Source organism: Struthio camelus, chromosome 15 (assembly GCF_040807025.1).
Source record: "Struthio camelus isolate bStrCam1 chromosome 15, bStrCam1.hap1, whole genome shotgun sequence".
In the NCBI taxonomy this organism is placed as follows: domain Eukaryota; kingdom Metazoa; phylum Chordata; class Aves; order Struthioniformes; family Struthionidae; genus Struthio; species Struthio camelus.
Genome location: NC_090956.1, coordinates 10,146,453 through 10,164,948, shown reverse-complemented (window position 1 = coordinate 10,164,948; position 18,496 = coordinate 10,146,453). Strand labels below are relative to the sequence as shown.

The following is an 18,496-nucleotide window of genomic DNA, read 5'->3' as shown; positions in this document are numbered from 1 at the left end:
TTTACTTGAAATTACCGTGTACTTCCAATAAATCTTGTATATTTCTACTATGTTATGGAAATAATTTATGGTGATATTGATAGTTGAAAGGTGTTCTGTTGTTTAACAGGATATGCTGGGGAAAAAAAACCAAACAATTTTTTCCAGGTTTTGTTTCCTCTTTATGCTCTTTCCTACTCACTGAAAGTTGCTTAAGAGAACTTAATATCTGAACTCAGCAAAGACAGGACACCAACTGTCCTTTCCTGGCCCAGGAGTCATCTGACCTGTGTGCTACCTCTACATTTAATGGAGCCAGATACGTTTTTTTATAGTGTGTAAAATGCTGAAGTCAGAGCATTAACATTTCAACCTCACTAGAGGGCAGCATAATGTTAAAGATCTAAGGAGTTTTTTCCAGCTGACTTCAGTGTATATTGGAAAGAGAACCTTCAACATTTCAGAGAACCTATCAACATTTTGTGTTTTACAGTTAGTGACTGACATCTTTTTTTCGTTTTGTTAAACAGGGAAATTAGTGTATGAAAGAATTCTGTCAATGTGTTTGGACAATCGTGCATCTTTGCCAGGTAGCTTTCTGTCCGTTTATACTGTTCTTCTGGAATAAATCGTATCTGAACTGATTTGAGAAAGGTTAAAACAGGACCTGTGCTGCTCTGTCTCCTATGAAAAAGGTTCTGCTTTGGATCTAGTAATTGTTTGTTTTTAACAAAACAGAATATGCGTAACTTACTGCTTCCACCATTCGCAGTGTTTATGTAAGTTTACTTTTTAACTGTGAAGAATAAACCTAAAGTATAGTAAAATATATGTGTGGCTTTGATGTTGCTAAACATAACCTGGGTCTTCTTGAGACTTGCAAAGAATGATATGTAAGCAGGGAGAGAATTAAATATGAATGGCCAAGTCAAATGAATGAAGACTTCTGTGGGTTTTTGTTTTCTTTTTAACTAGATGCTTTCTCCTGGGAAGTTTTATTTAATTTTAATAGCTTAAAGTCAATGGCACAAATTTAACAGACAATGCTGAGAGTCTGAGTTTTCAATAAATAAAGGGTTTTGTTGCTGCACTGGAAATTGTTGATAGTTTTCCTTTGATTTAGGAAGGATTTTGAAAGAAGGAGCAGACTCATTGAGTTACCTTGCTAGGCTAGTGTAGTCTTTCAAACTTGAGTCCTTTTTTTTTTTTTTTCCTTTTGAAATTCTAACAGGGGACTTTCCTTGCATTTTCAAGTATCTAAAGTGCCAGGCCTTGAAATATGGTACTTGGTACTATGGTACTTACTATGTACTTGGTAATGTAACAGTAACTTTATGTTACAGTTAAAACCATAGGATTTGAGGCAGAGATGTGAAACTAACAAATATTTAAGTTTGAAATAAACTTACAGATAATGTTTAAAATCTGTTTCTCAGCGTCTCACAAGTCATTCCTGTTCACCATTGTGATAACTGATGAACAACTGTATGTTTGAGCCTCAGTTTGGTTTGTTTTGTTTGCTTATTCATGGCTTTGATCCTAATTTGTGGGTTTGGTCACATTACTTGATAGAGATTTAAATATGATTGCTGCAGATCTTACATATTATTCTTAAAAACTTTAATGAAGGCAGGCGGTTCCCTTAGCATGTCACAGTTGCTGAGCATAGTTGCCTGCCTTCTGGAGAGCTGATTTCATGCCACAGCTATACAGCTGCTGGAGGCATCGCAGTGGGTGTTGGTAGGAACTTTCAGAGCAGCTATAAAAGCAAGAGAGAGAAGGAAGATCTGCTGTGCACTGCTGCATGAGCCACCAGGGATTTCAGGCCTAGTCTCCACGTTTTAATTGGCCCCCACGCAAGAACCTAGATGAGAAAGAATGTCTTCCTCTACTCAGTCTGTGTCTAGCATGTGACTCCTCTAGACTTGGAAATGGGAAACGTTTTTGTGGAACAGGAGCTTCTTGCCTTCTGGGAGCAGGGAAGGCAGAGCACTGGTATTGAAAAACAGCTTCAGAAAGAGCTTATAAGCAACTATTCCCAGCAGAAGCTGCTTGAGTAGCTTTATTGGTGAGAGAAGAGGGGCTCTTCCTTCCCAACCATCTTGCCTCAGAGCTGGGATAGATCCCAAGAAGCCTATTGTTGCCTTCTGTTTCAGGCAACCTAGGGAAAGAGGACACAGTTAGCCATACAACTGCATATCAACCTGGTCAGAGCACTGTCCTCATAACCCATCTGTTCCACACTGGGGTGGCAGCTTTTTCCTGCTGGCAGCTGATAAAAATAGTCCTATAGCTCAAGAGAAAACTGCCCTACGGTGTTAGATGCGTAGTGTTTTAAAAAAAAAAAAAAAAAAAAAGTTTTGTTCCAGTGTTTTGTATCTCCTGCTCCTTCCAATATAGTTTTAAGTAGTATTCTCTAAAAATTATATTAGACTTTCAGAGTAAAGAATTTGAGTGCCTAAACTTATTTTATCTTCTGTATATGAATGCATTTGTTACAGATTCCCTATATTTCTTACCATTTCCACTTCTATGGGGAGGCAGAGGTTAGATCTCAGCAGAGCTACAATTAGTTTTGAATTCTGGACTTTGCAACTTCAGCTTTCAAGATGTTACTTAGTGCAAGATGGAATCTCCCGTTACCGTTTGTTACGGTCTGTGTAATCAGTCTTACTGCTGCAAGTGAAAGCAGAGGATCAAGCATATTGCCTAGTTTATCATGGTGTACCTAATTTCCTGTTGACCGGAAAGAGAATACAACTTAAAATCTAGAATGAAAAGTAACTTGTTTCCAGAGAGAATGTAACTATTTCTGAGTTGTTGATTTTTTCCAGATAATTTTTCTCCTGAGAGTGTTAATGATACAGCTAAAGAAACTTGCTTAAACTGGTTTTTCAAGATTGCATCAATCAGAGAACTCATTCCCAGATTGTATCCTTGTCACGTGAGACTATCAGAATGTGTCTGCAGGTTTTTCAAAGATGCTTTCAAGCAAACCCACAGTAATCTGTTGTCTGTACTAACTTTATTTGTTTCAGGCTACATGTTTTAAATTTCAATTCTGAATTATGTTTCATAGTAACCTGAATGCTGAATGCCTGTGAGCAGTATAGCAGTGATAGAGTAGAGCTGATGCGTGCAAGCATGGGAAGAAACACAAATCTAAACAAATTGTAAAGACTCACAAAATTTAGTGAGGTTAGTTACAGAATGCCTTAACGTAGTGCTTCGGTATGTATTTGGTCTGTAAGTTTGTTTTTATATGGCACGTGTCTTAGTTTTTTTCCTTAACTTGGCTTTATTTTAGTTATGTGGAAGCAGCAATATTGAAGTGCAATAAGTTCCTATCCAAAACGTAAGAACAAATATTAAATATGAGAAGGAAATGAATGGGCAGGCTTGTAAACTGATGTAAGAAGTTAAGCATGCAAGTTGCATGTGTAATGGTGAATAGTTCTGAGAGGAAGAAGTATTGAGGAGCTTTGGAGTTTCTGGTGAGAATGCCATGAAGTAACTTCAGAGTGCAACTGGGAATGCAGCAGTGCCTGCAGTTACGGAACATACGTCTTACTTTGACGTTAGGAGTTTGCAAATTGAAAAATGGTGGTTTGAGGTGGTAGAGAGGAAAGCAAGACTACCGAGGTGAGTGAGGGGGAAGAAAAAAGGATTAGAAAACTGAAAGGAATATCTTAGTATATCATATTGTTAGAGATCGAGCAGGAGGAACAGTTTAGGAGCAGTGGACCACTATCTATTGAAAATCTTGCTTTAAGTTTCATATGTTGCCAAACTGAAAATGGTCCTTCGTGTATAATCGCCCCTTTTATTCGTTAAATGTTAAAAAGAATGTTGTAATCCAAATCGCTACTCCAGTGACAACTTTGTTATTTCTAAAAGGCAGTTATTTTCCTGGAACTGATAGTCCTCCTCTCCAGGCACTAGGATAGCTCTATCAGAAAGGACCTGTGGGAAAATGAGAAATACAAGGAGTTCGGCCAGTGCTTGAAATGGATGCTTCTTTTACGTTGAAATGCAATCCTTCTAGAGCTTTGCTGTTTCCCCAAACTAGGGGAGAGAGGGTTTACTTCCACTTGGCTGTTTACAATTTAAGCATCCAACCTGGCTATCTGGGCTACTTCTGAAAGCAAACGTTGTGACTCAAATATAGAATGTCTGTGGCTACACATTAAATTTAATTTCTGAAATAAAATTTTGTGCTAATATGCTTTATCTGTGGGAGGTGTTCCTATGCACAGTTGTCAGTCTATAAGGCAGCTGCTCAAGTTATCCAAGGATGGTGTAATTCTGTTGTTGATTGTTAGATTTCAATTTAATTTCTGAAAAATCTTAACAGGGGAATTTCAGAATGTCTCCCACGATTAACGTCTATGATTAGAGGAATTGGAGATCCACTGGTTGCAGTCTATGCGAGAGCGTACCTTTGCAGGGTAGGCTACCATTTTAACACTTCAAATAAATCTGTATCAAAGACTTGCTACAGCTAGTTCTGCCACTAAAGGAAATTTTCTTTAACTGCAGTTTTTCCTCAGAAGTGGTCAGCAGCCTTTCTCTTTCTTTTAACAAACTAAATACCAAAATCTCTCTTATTTTAATGAAAATGGTGGAGTCTTTCCTTAGATGTTTATAATAAATACAAACTAATCTTCTGTGCTCCTTATGCCAGTCTTCCCTCTTCAAGGAGGGCAAAAGTTAGCGACCTAAGTGTAAGGAGAGTTTGGAATTTGATAGTACCTGATGTTGTCTGATTACTAGACACTACTTTTTGTAGTTAATCCCTGTGCTTTCCTTCTGTTTGTCTTCTTCCTCTGACTGCTGGAGTGCCTGTGGTAGGCAGAGGGCTGGCAAGCTCCGCGACGAAGGAGCCGCTTGACAAAGCGTTCCTAAAGCGTGGCTATGGTCTTGTCCTGAACTACTCCTGCAGTCACCTTAACAGCTTAGCCAAGACTAACTTGCTCTAGAAGAGACCCTAAACTATTTCAAAAAGCCATCAGTGATGGAAAAATACTTGTGAATTACACTTTGGGAGCAGTGGCAAAGAACTTGAGAAAAATTAGAAAATGCTAGGGCTGTTAATTAGTAATATTTACATGAGGTTCGCTGCCATTATCAAGTGCCACAAATCTGTTTACTGTTGATGTAGCTGGTAAGCTTGAATAAACTTTCCAGTATGCTTTTAGTATACTCTCTGGGGTCGTCCATATGAATTCCTGCATCTGCAAGTCATCACTAGCCTCTGCTGTGATAGATGAGCTGCTTATGAGTTTATTTGAATCCTGAAATACAGTAAAGTCTGCGTTTTTGTCATAGCCTAATCGTTCCCGCTACATAGGGCAGGATTTCTGAAGGCTTGTAGGAAGTAGTTTAGATTTATACACAGTCCACCTTACTACTCCTAAAAACTCCAGAAGAGGTGCATAATGATAGAGCAGTTAAGACTAATAATCTAATGATAATAATTGGAATTTTATAGTAAGGAAGAGTTTAGCATGGCCCTTTTTGTCCATAAAGATGATCATGCAAAGTAAGTAATGAAAGTTTTCTTGGAATAAAGTACCAGCTGTTAAAATGCTGACTTTCATTTGAAGTACCAAAACTTGCTGGGAATAGAAGGCATTTAATATTCTGTATTCCTGCTATTGACACTATATTAATACTCCCCTAGTGAAGATGGTAAAAATAAAAATTTTCAAAAATGTAAGTTTCTGAATAGGAAACCTGTGCTACAGATATAAATGATCTTTAAAGCCACAGTCTGATTAAAAGCAGGAATGAATACTCTCACATTAAACCAACGAAACAGGTCTTTACGCAGCAAGGTGATGTATTTCTTTTGTCCGGTGGTTCAAAAGGAAATGATATATAGGGAAAGGTGACAGATGACTAGCTTGGCTGTTTGCCAAGTACATGTGCTTTGTGAGGAAGTTGGCTAGAGTTGCATATGCTCAGGGATCCCCAAAACCCAGACCTCTAGGTTTGGTTGAATCTTAAGGTGTTGAGGTGTTTTGGTTGGTGCTTGTTTTCTTTACGGGGGCTGGAGGGGTGTCAAGCCTGAGCTGTTACTGCTTCTCATGTGCTTTTGCTTTTTTTTCCTCTCTCTTTTTTTTTTTTTTCCTCTTACTACACAGGCCTTGTATTTGTGCATTACTATAACCTTTTACTAAATAGTCAGTATTTTCCTTTTGGATCCCTGCTTCATCCTGTCCATAGGATCAATACACATAGTTTTAAGCAATTTCTAAACTTCTGACTGACTTTTAAAAATGTTCTTCACTGTAGGCTTTCTTTATACGACAAATATTGGCTATTGCAGTGCAGGCACTGGTGCAGGCATTGCTTTCCTCACTGCTTGCAGATGCTTAGAGCCTATATTCGGGAAACATTTTTAAACACAGCTGTAAGTACTTCAGGGTCCACTGTCAGTGGACATAGCTATGACAGCAAGCAAGGAAATAATCGCTCAAAAGCATGTGACAATACTGTTTGTTGATTGATGGGTGCGATTGAGTATGTTCCTCTGGAAAATGCATTTTTGTCTTGTAGCTGGAGGAGGATGGTAGGCGATGGATGCAGGTAAAATGTTTCTGTTTCTTTTAATACAGGTTGGGATGGAAGTGGCACCACAACTCAAAGAAAGCCTTAACAAAAATTTTTTTGACTTTCTTCTAACGTTTAAACAAGTAAGCAAATACATGTTTCATTGGCCAAATCATATAAATATGCTCCTTTAAGTATTTCTATAGTAGGTTGCTTATTGAAAAATCATTGAAGTTCTTAAATCTCGATTTTTGGGATACTCTTATGCCTAGCTATAGTATGGGAAATATTACATACATGCTGATAATCTTAAGCTGCTCCATTCAGTATGTCTCCATGCTTTAATTACGTATGCTCTATGCTTGCTTTTTCCCCTAGCATGCAGGGAAGGGTTCAGAACGTCTATTTATCTTTATGATCCTGTCTGTCAGAGTTTCAGTTATACACAAACTTCTTCCAGTTTGTCATAGCTCCTGATAAGCAACTTTCTTATTCATAGCAACATTTTTTTGTCTTTTATTTTAACAGGTTCATGGGGATACAGTTCAGAATCAATTGGTAGTACAGTGTGTGGAGATTCCCTTGTATTTGACTCTATACTCTCCTGCTATAGACTGGATTTTACAGTGTATTGCATACCGTGCTCCTGAGGTAAGTAGGTGTGGTAATGCTTGATACTAGTGGGAGAGTTAGTGGAAATGTGGTGAGGTGAAGAGTTAATTTATAGACTTACTCCTGTGTGTGTGTGCACATGTGTTTTGTTTTTGTTTTGTTTTTTTTTCCTCCACTGCTTAAGTGCATAATGCAGTGAGAGTAACATGCTGTACTCCAGCTGAAATTGGAGGAAGCCCAGAGGCGTTTTGGAGAACTGCAAATACACAGTGCTTTGTAAAACTTAAGAACAGTGAAAGCATCTGGTCTAGTAACCCCATATACTTAATGCTAGAAGTTCATGGCGAGGGTTGCCTGCTCTGAAGGACTAAGTGTCGATTCGGAAACCAAAGTTTAGGCAGCATAAATGCATTTTATATTATAAGCTGTAGAGTTCGGTGGCAATACAAAATAAATCAAAAGTGACACAACCTTCAACAGCATCTTCAACTTCATTTGCTATGTTTTTTACTGGTTATTATACTATTCAGGTTTTAGATTTTGCTTTCAGTGTTAATATATAATTATTTAAAGTTTAAAAAAAAGTATAAAAAGCACACCCCCTTTTGTGTTCTGAGTGCTAAATTGCTGTATATACAGTTGCTGATTGGGTTCTGCTTTCACGTAGTAAAATCGTGCTTACAGACAGCATGAGGAAAGATTTAAAAAAGAAAACATAAAACAAATCCTCCCCCCATCACCACTTGAAAACAAAGCCAGAAGATCTATTTAATGCAGCAGGTATGTTGAAGACAATAATAGTCTGATTATGTACTTATGTCCAGAACTGACTGGTCAAATAACTACCCTGCAGGAGTCAAGAAGTGACGAAAACATTAAGCATTTGTGGTAGGGATCTTTTTTTGATCTGATTAAGTTGGCTCCCCTTTGAGATTTTTCAGGTCCCATCATAATGTATTTGGAAAGGACGTTGAGTGCTCTGAGCAATGGTAACTGTCTGGAGAAGTAACTTTGGATTAAAATTATAACTTTAATATTTATTTAGAGTATGCAATAAGCACTAAATGCAAACACAAGGTATATTTATTGAAGTAAATACATAATTCTATACCTAGTGGAAATCAGAACTTTTAATTGGCAGTCCAGAAATCTCTTGTGTGAACATCATCTTTATTTTCTAAGGTGATCATTTATCATGATCTCTGATCGTCTTCTGAAACAGCATTTCAAGTGGGAAACATTTCAGAGTCCAACAAGAAAAGTGACTTCTGTACCTAATGTAGGAAGCTGGTAGATACTGTGAGGAAAGTAAGAGAGACACAAAAGCAGTAATCTGAAAGCTTGCCCCCTGCAACTGGCAAGCTGTGGGGAAAAGGAAGACAAAGGGAGCGTGCAGTAACACTTGAAGGAAAAAGTGCCAAAAAGTCATTAATGTCAAATAAGTAGTACATGTATGAACAGTTGTTTATAATCTCTTCTAAAGGTAGAGATTAATGCAAGATTTTCTCTGAAATACTAAATATGTAAATATTTCTAATAGCAAAAGACATTTTCATGCTTTCCAACTTGAATTTCAAATATGTTAAAATGAATAGAATTATGGAAAAATAAGAGTGGAAGAGATCGTTCTTCTGCTTCAAAATCAAGTAGTTTTACCTTGATCATTCCTAACTGGTGTCTCTTAATTTGCTCTTAAGGACTTTGAATGATGGATATGTTTAACCAGTTCATAGGGTACTACCATAGTATTGTATATGTGAAATCTACAGCACTTGAAATTCCTAAACATTGGAAATTTATAGTATCTTTAAATACTTCCTTCATTTACTGATATAAACTCTGTTTTTTAATCCATTTGATCAATACGCTACAATTGGCCTGAGATATTTTGAAGAAGCTGATTTCTGAAGATGCATTATAACCCTTCAGCAGTTTTCAGTGGAAAAACTTAAATAATTCAATGCTACCAAATATTTAAACCTCTTGACATCCTTTTTATCAAAAATGTCTTGGTCAAGTCTTACATGAATATAAAAGTTAGTATAAAGAGCCTAGATATGACTGTGGATTTTCATTTGTTTTTCTCTTCTGTACAGAAAGAGTGCTTATTTCCACAAAGCTCATATCAGACGGCTTAAAATTCGTAGGCAATATTCTTGTTTGTTTTTAGCTGCCTTTAGCTAGTTCAATTTTTCTTTCCTGAGCTGATTAATTTCTTCTGTCATACTGATATAAAAAAGAGTTGGGTAAACTGTAGCTTTGTAATTGCTTAACATAGTCAGCAGGCTATTTGAGCTTGCCTGTTTTGCATTCTGCAGCAGGGAGCTCCTGATCTCCTCCTCCTCTTGCCAGAGGTAATTGTTGGCAAATAGTAATTGTTCTGAGAAATGGCATGGCTGAAGGATTGCAAATTTGACTCCCATAAAATGGTGTTTTTGATTAAAATGTCACTCTACCAATTCCTATAGATGTGTTTTTATGTTGTATTACACATTTTTTTTTTGTGCTGTGAATACAGGATAAGACAGGGTTATTTGAATGTATTGGGTGGGTAATTAAAACAGCTTTTAGTAGACTTTACTATATTAATCAAAGCTGAACTTACTTGCCTGGGCTCTATTCACTAATTTTAATAAGTAATTCTTATAGGTTCTACTTACTGAGATGATGGAGAGATGCAGAAAATTGGGAAACAAGTAAGTATTGCACAACCTAGAAGCCATGAGTAGGTATACTAATGAATCCCTGTAATATAATACTGGCTTTCCCCTTTGAAAAGTTTTTTTGGATGCGTAGTTTAGCTCTTGTTCTCTAGTGGCTGACTAAATCACAATTATGATTATTGCTTGTAAACTAAAAATTAAATTATTTTAGTTGCTGCACTCTGGCTGCTGAACCAAAGCTTGGGACGTATAGCATATTTCCTATCAGCCATTTCTGTGATTCCTGGTTGTGTTTCGTTTTTCTCATCTTCCTACCCCTTCCTTCCAGCCCCTGCATCGACTAGTTAGGTCATCCATGCGTTTTGCAAGGGAAGTTTTAAAGCAACTGACACCTTCAGAAGATAGTAATATTTAGGTGACTGCTTTTTTTTTTTTTTTTAAGATAGTAAGTCTGCCTAGATGACAGCTTTTTTAGGACAGAAAATAGTGTCCCAAATGTACCTTAGAAGTCTATGTGCAGGCTAATCATGTTAAGCAAGTAGTTTAGAAAGGTTGTTTGAGAGTTTTGGATGTGCTTTTTGAGCTTCGTGAGTGTGATCTGGCCTGCTAATGAGCTAATCTCAGTTCATTTTATGAGTTAGGTAGACTGAGTACTGTGAAGGTGTTTGGTTGTATTTTGTGTGTGGGTTTTTTTTTTTCCTGATGTGCTTTGTATTGGTCCAGTGGGCATTGGCTGAGGAACTAGAAAAATAGTTGATCACTTGAAGAGAGGGAATGTCAGCATTAACACTCCGAGTTAAGGAGTAGGGAGAAAAAGTGTAATTAAAAAAAAAAAAAGTGAAGATGATGTTATACAGTCAGGTACAATGCGGGTAAAAAATAATCCACATACTCTGCTGTGTTGATTATTGTGTATAGGTATTGCTCTGTCTTGGGGAACTTGCTTTTAGATTACCTTTTAGCATTTCACATTGTAAAGATGGACTAGCTGCTTCATCTTTGTTCTCATTTCTTAAAAGGAAGGACAAAATGTTGAATAAAATCAATTTTTGTTTAATTAAGTGTTTTGGGGATGTGTCTGTTTTATTGGAAATTTAAATAATCCAGTGTAGAAAATCTATAAAGCAAGTTAATTTTGTTTTCAAGTGGAGTTTTGTGTTTTGATGTCATCTTATGGCTGTCAAAATATTATAGAAATATTTTTCAAAGCAATAGAAATCAGTATATAAATTTATAAGTAATCTCACGATGTTCCATGAACTGTGTTGCAACCATCTAAGTGAAAAGTGACAGTCTGCTTCTCTGTATTGCAAAGCATATCATCCAGGTGACTGGAAGTGTTTGTCTAATGATAAAATGCAAATTCCTATCAAATTGCTCTGGGACCAGTGATGCTCAGTCATAAAGCAAGAGAATAGAGAGGTTCTACAGAATCTCTCTCAAGGTAAACTGTCTCATATTCAGATTGTCTAGTTTGGAATAGTGAAGGACTCAGCGTCGCTAAGATTGTAAGACAGCTTCTGTGCTACCTCATGGCTGAGTTTGCCTAAAGGATTTGTCGTTTTAATGCTGTAATTTTTTTTTTTCTATTTGCATAATAGTAACAGTAAACTGGATTTTACAATAATGTAAGGAGTTGACTCTTCCATAGGTAACTTTCGCTCAATAGTAACACAAATGCTGGTCCAAATGATGAATTTTAAATGCCTAAATATATTATTACCAATTATCCTATAGTCACCCTTTGGATTTGTTTTAATCCTAACAGTTCAGCTGCTAGAAATCTGACTTTCATAATGCATGTATTTTTTAATTTAGTAAAAAAAACTTTGATAGAGGCTTACCCTGTCAGAGTATAATTCCGAACTGTAGTTAAAAAGAGAATGGGTTACTAAACACAGGAGCTACTGCTGGTTTACTTGCTTTTCTTTCTGCCGAATTTCAGTACAATGATGGTTTCAAAGGACCTATGCGAGGAAAAAGCATTCTGCAGGCTGGTTTACCGTCTCCTTGTCTGATAGCTTAATGTTTTCTGGTTTTGCTGATGTAATATTAGTCCTCATCAGTGCAGGTTCAACTTAAGAGTACTTTTCCGTATCCAATTTTTTTTTTTTTAATTGGAAAGAGATGCAAGATTGTTGAAAATCTGAAAAGTTCAGGTTAATGTAAACCGGAGGACAAAATATTGAGATGTATTGACTTATGTTATTTCTGTTGTAGCGCTTTGCTGTTGAATTCAGTAATGTCAGCGTTCAGAGCAGAGTTTATTGCTGCAAGGTCTATGGACTTCATCGGCATGATTAAAGAGTGCGATGAATCTGGATTCCCCAAGGTAACTTTCAAGTGTAATTTATAATATTGCTTGTTCATTGTCTGGCTGACTTCCTTATACCCTTAGCTAGTTGTCTACGTAACTCACACATTTGTGAGTTACACATTGAGCTATTTTGGATGAACATGTGTCTTCTGCTTTTAATTTAAAATTTCTAATTAACCTTCAGCATCTTCTCTTTCGCTCCTTGGGATTAAACTTGGCATTGGCTGATCCTCCTGAAAACGATCGCCTTCAAATATTAAATGAAGCCTGGAAGGTTATAACAAAGTTGAAGAACCCTCAGGTGAGTTGCTTATGGTCCCATTTTACTACTAACTGCTTTTCTGTTTAAGCCAAAATTGTAGTCAGTTGTTCAGTATGCAGTACACTTAGCATGGCCTAGTTTACCTTTTCTAGATACAGACAGTTGCAAAAATAGGATACCTAGTAATAACTGTATATAATCCCTGCTGTCTGAATTCTGCTTACATGCATAAGCAGTGCAGATCTGAGACTCGTCATTATTGACAGATCTTTAGGTGTACCTGAATCACATCTCAGGATATATTCTTTTAAGCATTATTTTTGGAAGTGTGTTTTCTCAACCTTTATAAAATTTGGTAATCCCAAGACATGTATTTCTAGGATTATATCAACTGTGCTGAAGTGTGGGTGGAGTATACCTGCAGACATTTTACGGTATGTGAAAATTACTTTGGGGGATGGTGGGAGGGAACAGGTTTTCAGGTACAGACCAAGTGTTAATAATAGAGAAGCTAATGATTATTTAATATAACTGCATAGAATTTCTTTAGTGTATGAAAAAATGTATTTCCCTTTATGAAGGATGAATAGGAGAGATAAAAGATGTGGCTTTGAAGGAGGCTGTTTTTCAACCCTGTGTAATATTTCTTACCTTTATTTAAATGGTAGATGGACCATTTTAAAGGTTTACTGAAGCTATGGTTAAAGTTCCTGGCTTAACCAGAGCTCTGTAGCAAGCTAATGCCTTGGTAAAGGGGAATGAATCATCAAACTGATTTCTAGTTGTTTATGCACCGGTTTTGCTACCGTACTGTGTAACCTCATTTTCCTTACACAGAAGCGAGAGGTCAATACTGTTTTGGCTGATGTGATCAAGCACATGACTCCTGATCGAGCGTTTGAAGATGCTTACCCACAGGTAAAGTGCATTTTCTTTAGATGAAATTAGTTCTGAAACTTTGCTGGTCTATCTTACAACAAAACTATTATTTTTAAAGAATGCCTAGAACTTGGGAAGCTTTTTGGAACAATGTAACGCTTGATATGTTGCTCCTTTTTTCCCAACAAATCGATCTTTCAATCCAGAAAAAAACCTAAAACAGAATGTTTTACGTATCTAGAAGTAGCATTAACTAACTTCCAAGTCATCAATAGTATTCTACTGAAGAAAACCAACTATTATGCTAGGCTGTGTGAACAGGAGTAAAACATAAAGTAATGCATTTCCACTTACCGTTATTAAGGCTTCAGGGGATCTCTTTTGTCCAGTTCTTGACACTGTATGCCAAGTGACATATGAATTACTTGGCAAGATTCCAGAAAAAGTTTTTTATGTTTGTTTGGAGGATAGGAAAAGTGCCTACAAAAGAAGATTGAACAAACTGTAGGTTTTTTTTTTTTTAGTTTAGAGAACTAGAGAAGGTGCAGATTATAAATCAGAAATTTTCCTAACTGTAAAAGGTAAAGAACAAATAAAATACTGGCTGAGGAGGTCAGTTAGTCTCCATTCATAGGAGCTCTGAAGAGCATGTTGGAAAAACATGTTAGAAATGAAATAGCTGAACTTGATCCTGCTTTGGGGAAAAAGATGAACACTTAAAGTGTCTTCTAGCCGATTGTCTGTGAATAACTGGAGGAGAATAATCTCTGATGGGGGTAGACTTAAAGATAAATCTATGCCAAAAGAAATCCTAGTGTATATATATTTTTCTTAATTTAACTTGTATTACAATCTTTCTCCTTTTTTTTTTTTTTTTCTTTCAGCTGCAGTCAATTATTCAGAAAGTCATTACTTATATCCATGACTTCTCTCTGCTTTTTTCAGTGGTAAGTGGTAATATGTTTAATCAGGTTTTAGGAAGGGTATATTGCTTCTATAAGAACATTTACCTGACTTGCATATTTAGATTGGTTGCAAACTCACATGATGAGAGGACTTTTTGTCGAGTAGAAAAGCGCTAAAACATTTTGGGAACGTTCTGCTGCTTACTGTTTAAATATTCATTATTCTAATTCCTATTTTCTATACTTCTTCCTTAAGCTGTTAGATTTTCCAAGTTGTTTTGTTGTTATGGCATAATTGACAGTCAGTGAAAGATAAAATTGCATTTATTTTGTGGATGTGTTCCTGTAACTGCTGATAGCTGTTTCTATGTTAGGATATATGCTTATCATGCTATATCATAGGACATAAGTTTAATATTGAAGCAAAGAAAGATTATGGAGGTCAGTGACTGCGTATGAACTGGAAAGAGGAAAGAAGAGGGCGGGCTTCAAACTACTGAAGCCAGCTAAAGAGTAAAAGTCAAGACAGACCCTGGGAAGTCAAGTCTGACTCACAAGTTGCTCAGACAATTCTGAAAAAACTTACCTTCGCTATATTCTTGAGATGATACAGAAACTAATTATCTCAATGTCTTAATGACCTAAACCCTTATCTTTCAAGAAAATTCAAATGTCTTAAACCTTCATAAGTGGCTCTGGATGAACCCAAAGTGGTAGCTGCGGAGTGGCCTGTTCTCATTGTTTTTAATATACTGCCCTAGGTTCACCACAAATTCAGACATCTAGGGGAACAAAAACCGTTTCAAGCATAAAATTGCTTTTAAAAATTTTGCAAAATTTGATTCAACTAGTTCTGTGTACTGCATTTTATTCTGAATCTCCTGAATCAATAAATTGATATACCTTTCAGCCATCAGTGCTTTTTCCATTTGTTTTTCATTAGCGGTCCTTTAAGAAGAATTACTGTCTCCAAAAAAAAGAAATTTTATTTTAAATGAAATTATGAAGCTATAATCATGAAGCTTCTCCCAAATATTTATTGGCTATGTTGTTTGTAAAATAGATAGTTTTACTTGTTTATTTATTTGTACTTTCAGGAGAAATTCTTGCCATTTCTGGATATGTTCCAAAAGGAATGTGTGAGGGTGGAGGTTTGCAAGTGCATTATGGAAGCTTTTATTAAGTAAGTGGAGAATATTCAGATTAAAAGCACTCTTGAGGATCTGGGCAATCTATTGAAAGATTGTTAGGAAAGATGGATTGAGTCAGTGTATAGTTCACTTAGCTTGTAAAGATATTCCAGGCTATCAAAAGAAAATGTAAATGCATCGCTGTTGTTAATCTATTGACTGACTGTTTAACTGTTCATAATGGAAGCTGGAATTGAAGTAATTGTATTGATACTGACTTGCTATTGGTTAAAAGATTAGTTGTTCTCAGATTTTTTTTTTTCAATTTATTTTGCTTTAGTTAATTTATGAAATATTTTGTATTCCAGTTGATATCACAGCACAGCACCGTTGTCTTGGTGTAATGGATGAGGAAGGACAGTCTCTTGTTACAAGCTCCATTATATAGAAAAATGAGTCTTTCCACTCTAAGCTCATTGAAAATGAACTTAGAAGATGAAGCTTTATTTTCAAATTTTGCAAAGTCGGACAGTCCTTCTCAATTAACAGGTTCTTTGAAACATTTTTTTCACCTTTTGTTTTAGATATCTAAAATGAATGCAGATGCTAAGTGGTAGTTCACTGAGACACTAACTGGAGCAAGTTCTGCTTTTTATCCGAAGGACACCTTAGTGCATTGCAAATACTCTTTTTCTGGTTTTTAAAAATATTTTCCCAAACTTCCAAATGAAAGATATGAATATATGATAAAGTTTGTGCTAGCAGAAACTTTATAAGGAAATTGCCTTTATGAATGATAATGCAATGAACGTTTTTAGGCAGGTTATATGTATATGAACAGACGCTTGTCATTGATTCCTTCAGTCCTGTAGTCCCTGTGACAGAAGTTTGAACTTGTGATAAAAAGTTCTAGTTAAATCTAGTTAAAATGAAAGAAGCCTTCTTCTGAGTTTCTGCGCGTTTTTGATGTTGATTTTTAAGCGTTTTAAGATGCTTTTAATACTAGGTAGTCAAAGAACCCTTAAGTTGTGTATGAATAACAAATATTTATACTCTGGTATTATTTGCTGCCGCTGAGGTATCCAGTGAGAGAATGGGCGCTTGATTGCCAATCTACCATCTCTTAGTTAGAGTTTGATAGTATTTGAGGCAGGAGGGAACGAAGGACACTCCGTGCCTTTCTAACCAGAAAGGTCAAATCCCTCTGTTAATACTAGTGTGATTACAGTCAAATGAGATAAGTTGATGGGTCCGTCTGTCACCATACAGTGTGCAGAGGGAATAGGTATGTCTCTTCTAGAAATACAGAGTCTATTGAAAGAAAACTAATGGTATTTTCTCTTTGAGAAGAAACTTGTTTTAAGTTCTTTAATGTGCTTTAAATTATTGGTAAAGCAGAACCCCAGTAGAGGAAACGAGTTTGAAATCATTTGGTGGCTGAACATGTGAAACGTGTGCCATGGGAAACATGACGCCTTTACCCCATTTGTCCAAATGTTTGGTTATGCTTTAAGGTTTGGTGTCTGCAAGTTAAGGCAAGGCAGGGCATTCAGTGTTCACTGGGGTTTGAAATTTCTGTTCTCTGCCCGTTTTTCTGTCTTGCTGCATTCTTTTAAATGGTTGGGTTGGTATGGATCCATCTGTCTTCTTCTCCTTTGGAATTTGCTTTAGCAGAGAGTACAGCCTCTGACTCATATCTAGTAAAAATGTTTTGGAAAAAGATACTGTTTCCTCAGTGGCATGGTATTTTTCATTTCTCCTGATAATTGAATTAGACTTTCAGAAAGTCTTTAATAATATTAACCAATGTTTTAAAAATCAGGACGATGCAGTTCCAAGGCCAAACGTTTGGTTTCTTGAGGTGTGCCTGTGTGCCTAAACAGGACGCTCGTCCTTCCTGTCTGCCCATCGCTAGCTGAGGCATTGTATTACTCTCTGATAGTTATCAGATTGGTTTGCTTTGACGTTCTTAGGTTGCTCTGACCTCCTGCTTATCTAGCTTGCTGCATCCCCTAAGAAGTTGGATTCTGTGGCTGAGCAATAAACCGGCATGCATTAAGATTGTGCTTCTTAACTGACGTTTGTTGGAATTCTAAGTTTATTAACCCTCTCACCTATGAAATTGTTTCTGTTTAAAAACAGCCACTCCCGTACAAACGTTCTGTACGTTCTTAGTGTCTTACAGTGCTGCTCATAGGAATAGGAATTATACATTAAAAGGATGTTAATCTTCATTTTTTTTCCTTTGGACAGTGGAGAATTTTTCATAAGTGTTTTTTCAAATATTTTATAGGCATCAGCAGGAATCTACAAAGGATCCTGTTATACTCAATGCTCTTCTGCATATCTGCAAGACGATGCATGATTCTGTGAAGTAAGATCAACTTTGCTCAAACTGAGCTGCATAGCTTATGCAAAGTAGGCCTACTTGGTGTATGGTTTCACACTTCTGAGACTGTTTTGTGTTAGATTTAAGACATGAATCCAATTAGTGGTAAGGGAAGAGCTGTGCAGTGAAGTGGCAACATCTGTTATTTGCTCTTTTAAAGAGCAATAAATTTAAAAATTTATTTTGAATACAGAAAGAACATATTCAAAGGTAAGTAGCAATGACTATAGAGCTTTCTAGTGAAGCAGAGACTCTAAAACGATCCGGTTTTAAATATTTTTGAGAGTGAAACCGATGCCATCTTTGAGTTGTTGTGAATCATAAACTATTTATGAGCTTTAAATGAATATATAACTATTAAAACGCAGATCTGCATGCTCACTTGTATCTTTCTTTGGTTATTCAGCCACTATTAAGGCTAATTTTGAAAGGGCACCTTGCACCCTGGGAACTCTAGGAACTTGAGTAGCAGAACCTAGAAGAGGGGAACAAACTCTTGAACCATCTATGTCTTTCCCCTAAATCCACCTCCTCTTTCCCCAGTGATTTTGTGAGCACTGAGATTGTTAGGTAAACAGTTTGTGCACTCTTGGTCCCTCACTACTTGAATAGCAGTGATAATCTTGAATAATCTTGTGTATTAATCAGGACTTTTTTTTTTTTCCTGTTCTGTGCTAGTGGCTATCTGCTATTCCAAGTTCTCAGCAATCATGGCTTAAGAGTCTACCTGTAATTTTTGTTAATGTTTGTTTTAAATAGATTTAATTTTATAAATAGGAAAAAAGGATTTTTGCATGCTGAACTT

At 36.4% G+C, this 18,496-nt stretch overlaps 1 protein-coding gene across 2 annotated transcripts in view; it reads left to right on the top strand.

Moving 5' to 3' along the window:
- VPS35L (VPS35 endosomal protein sorting factor like) overlaps positions 1-18,496 on the top strand; it is a 61,784-nt gene that overhangs the window by 13,193 nt on the left and 30,095 nt on the right. For both annotated transcript variants that reach the window (XM_068908761.1, XM_068908762.1), the window contains exons 9-22: positions 510-569; positions 2,814-2,910; positions 3,287-3,334; positions 4,334-4,427; positions 6,600-6,677; positions 7,063-7,185; positions 9,796-9,842; positions 12,030-12,141; positions 12,311-12,427; positions 12,769-12,822; positions 13,226-13,306; positions 14,152-14,214; positions 15,270-15,355; positions 17,596-17,676. In XM_068908761.1, the coding sequence (XP_068764862.1) occupies positions 510-569; positions 2,814-2,910; positions 3,287-3,334; positions 4,334-4,427; positions 6,600-6,677; positions 7,063-7,185; positions 9,796-9,842; positions 12,030-12,141; positions 12,311-12,427; positions 12,769-12,822; positions 13,226-13,306; positions 14,152-14,214; positions 15,270-15,355; positions 17,596-17,676 (1,141 nt within the window). The remainder of the gene's footprint in view (positions 1-509; positions 570-2,813; positions 2,911-3,286; positions 3,335-4,333; positions 4,428-6,599; positions 6,678-7,062; positions 7,186-9,795; positions 9,843-12,029; positions 12,142-12,310; positions 12,428-12,768; positions 12,823-13,225; positions 13,307-14,151; positions 14,215-15,269; positions 15,356-17,595; positions 17,677-18,496) is intronic.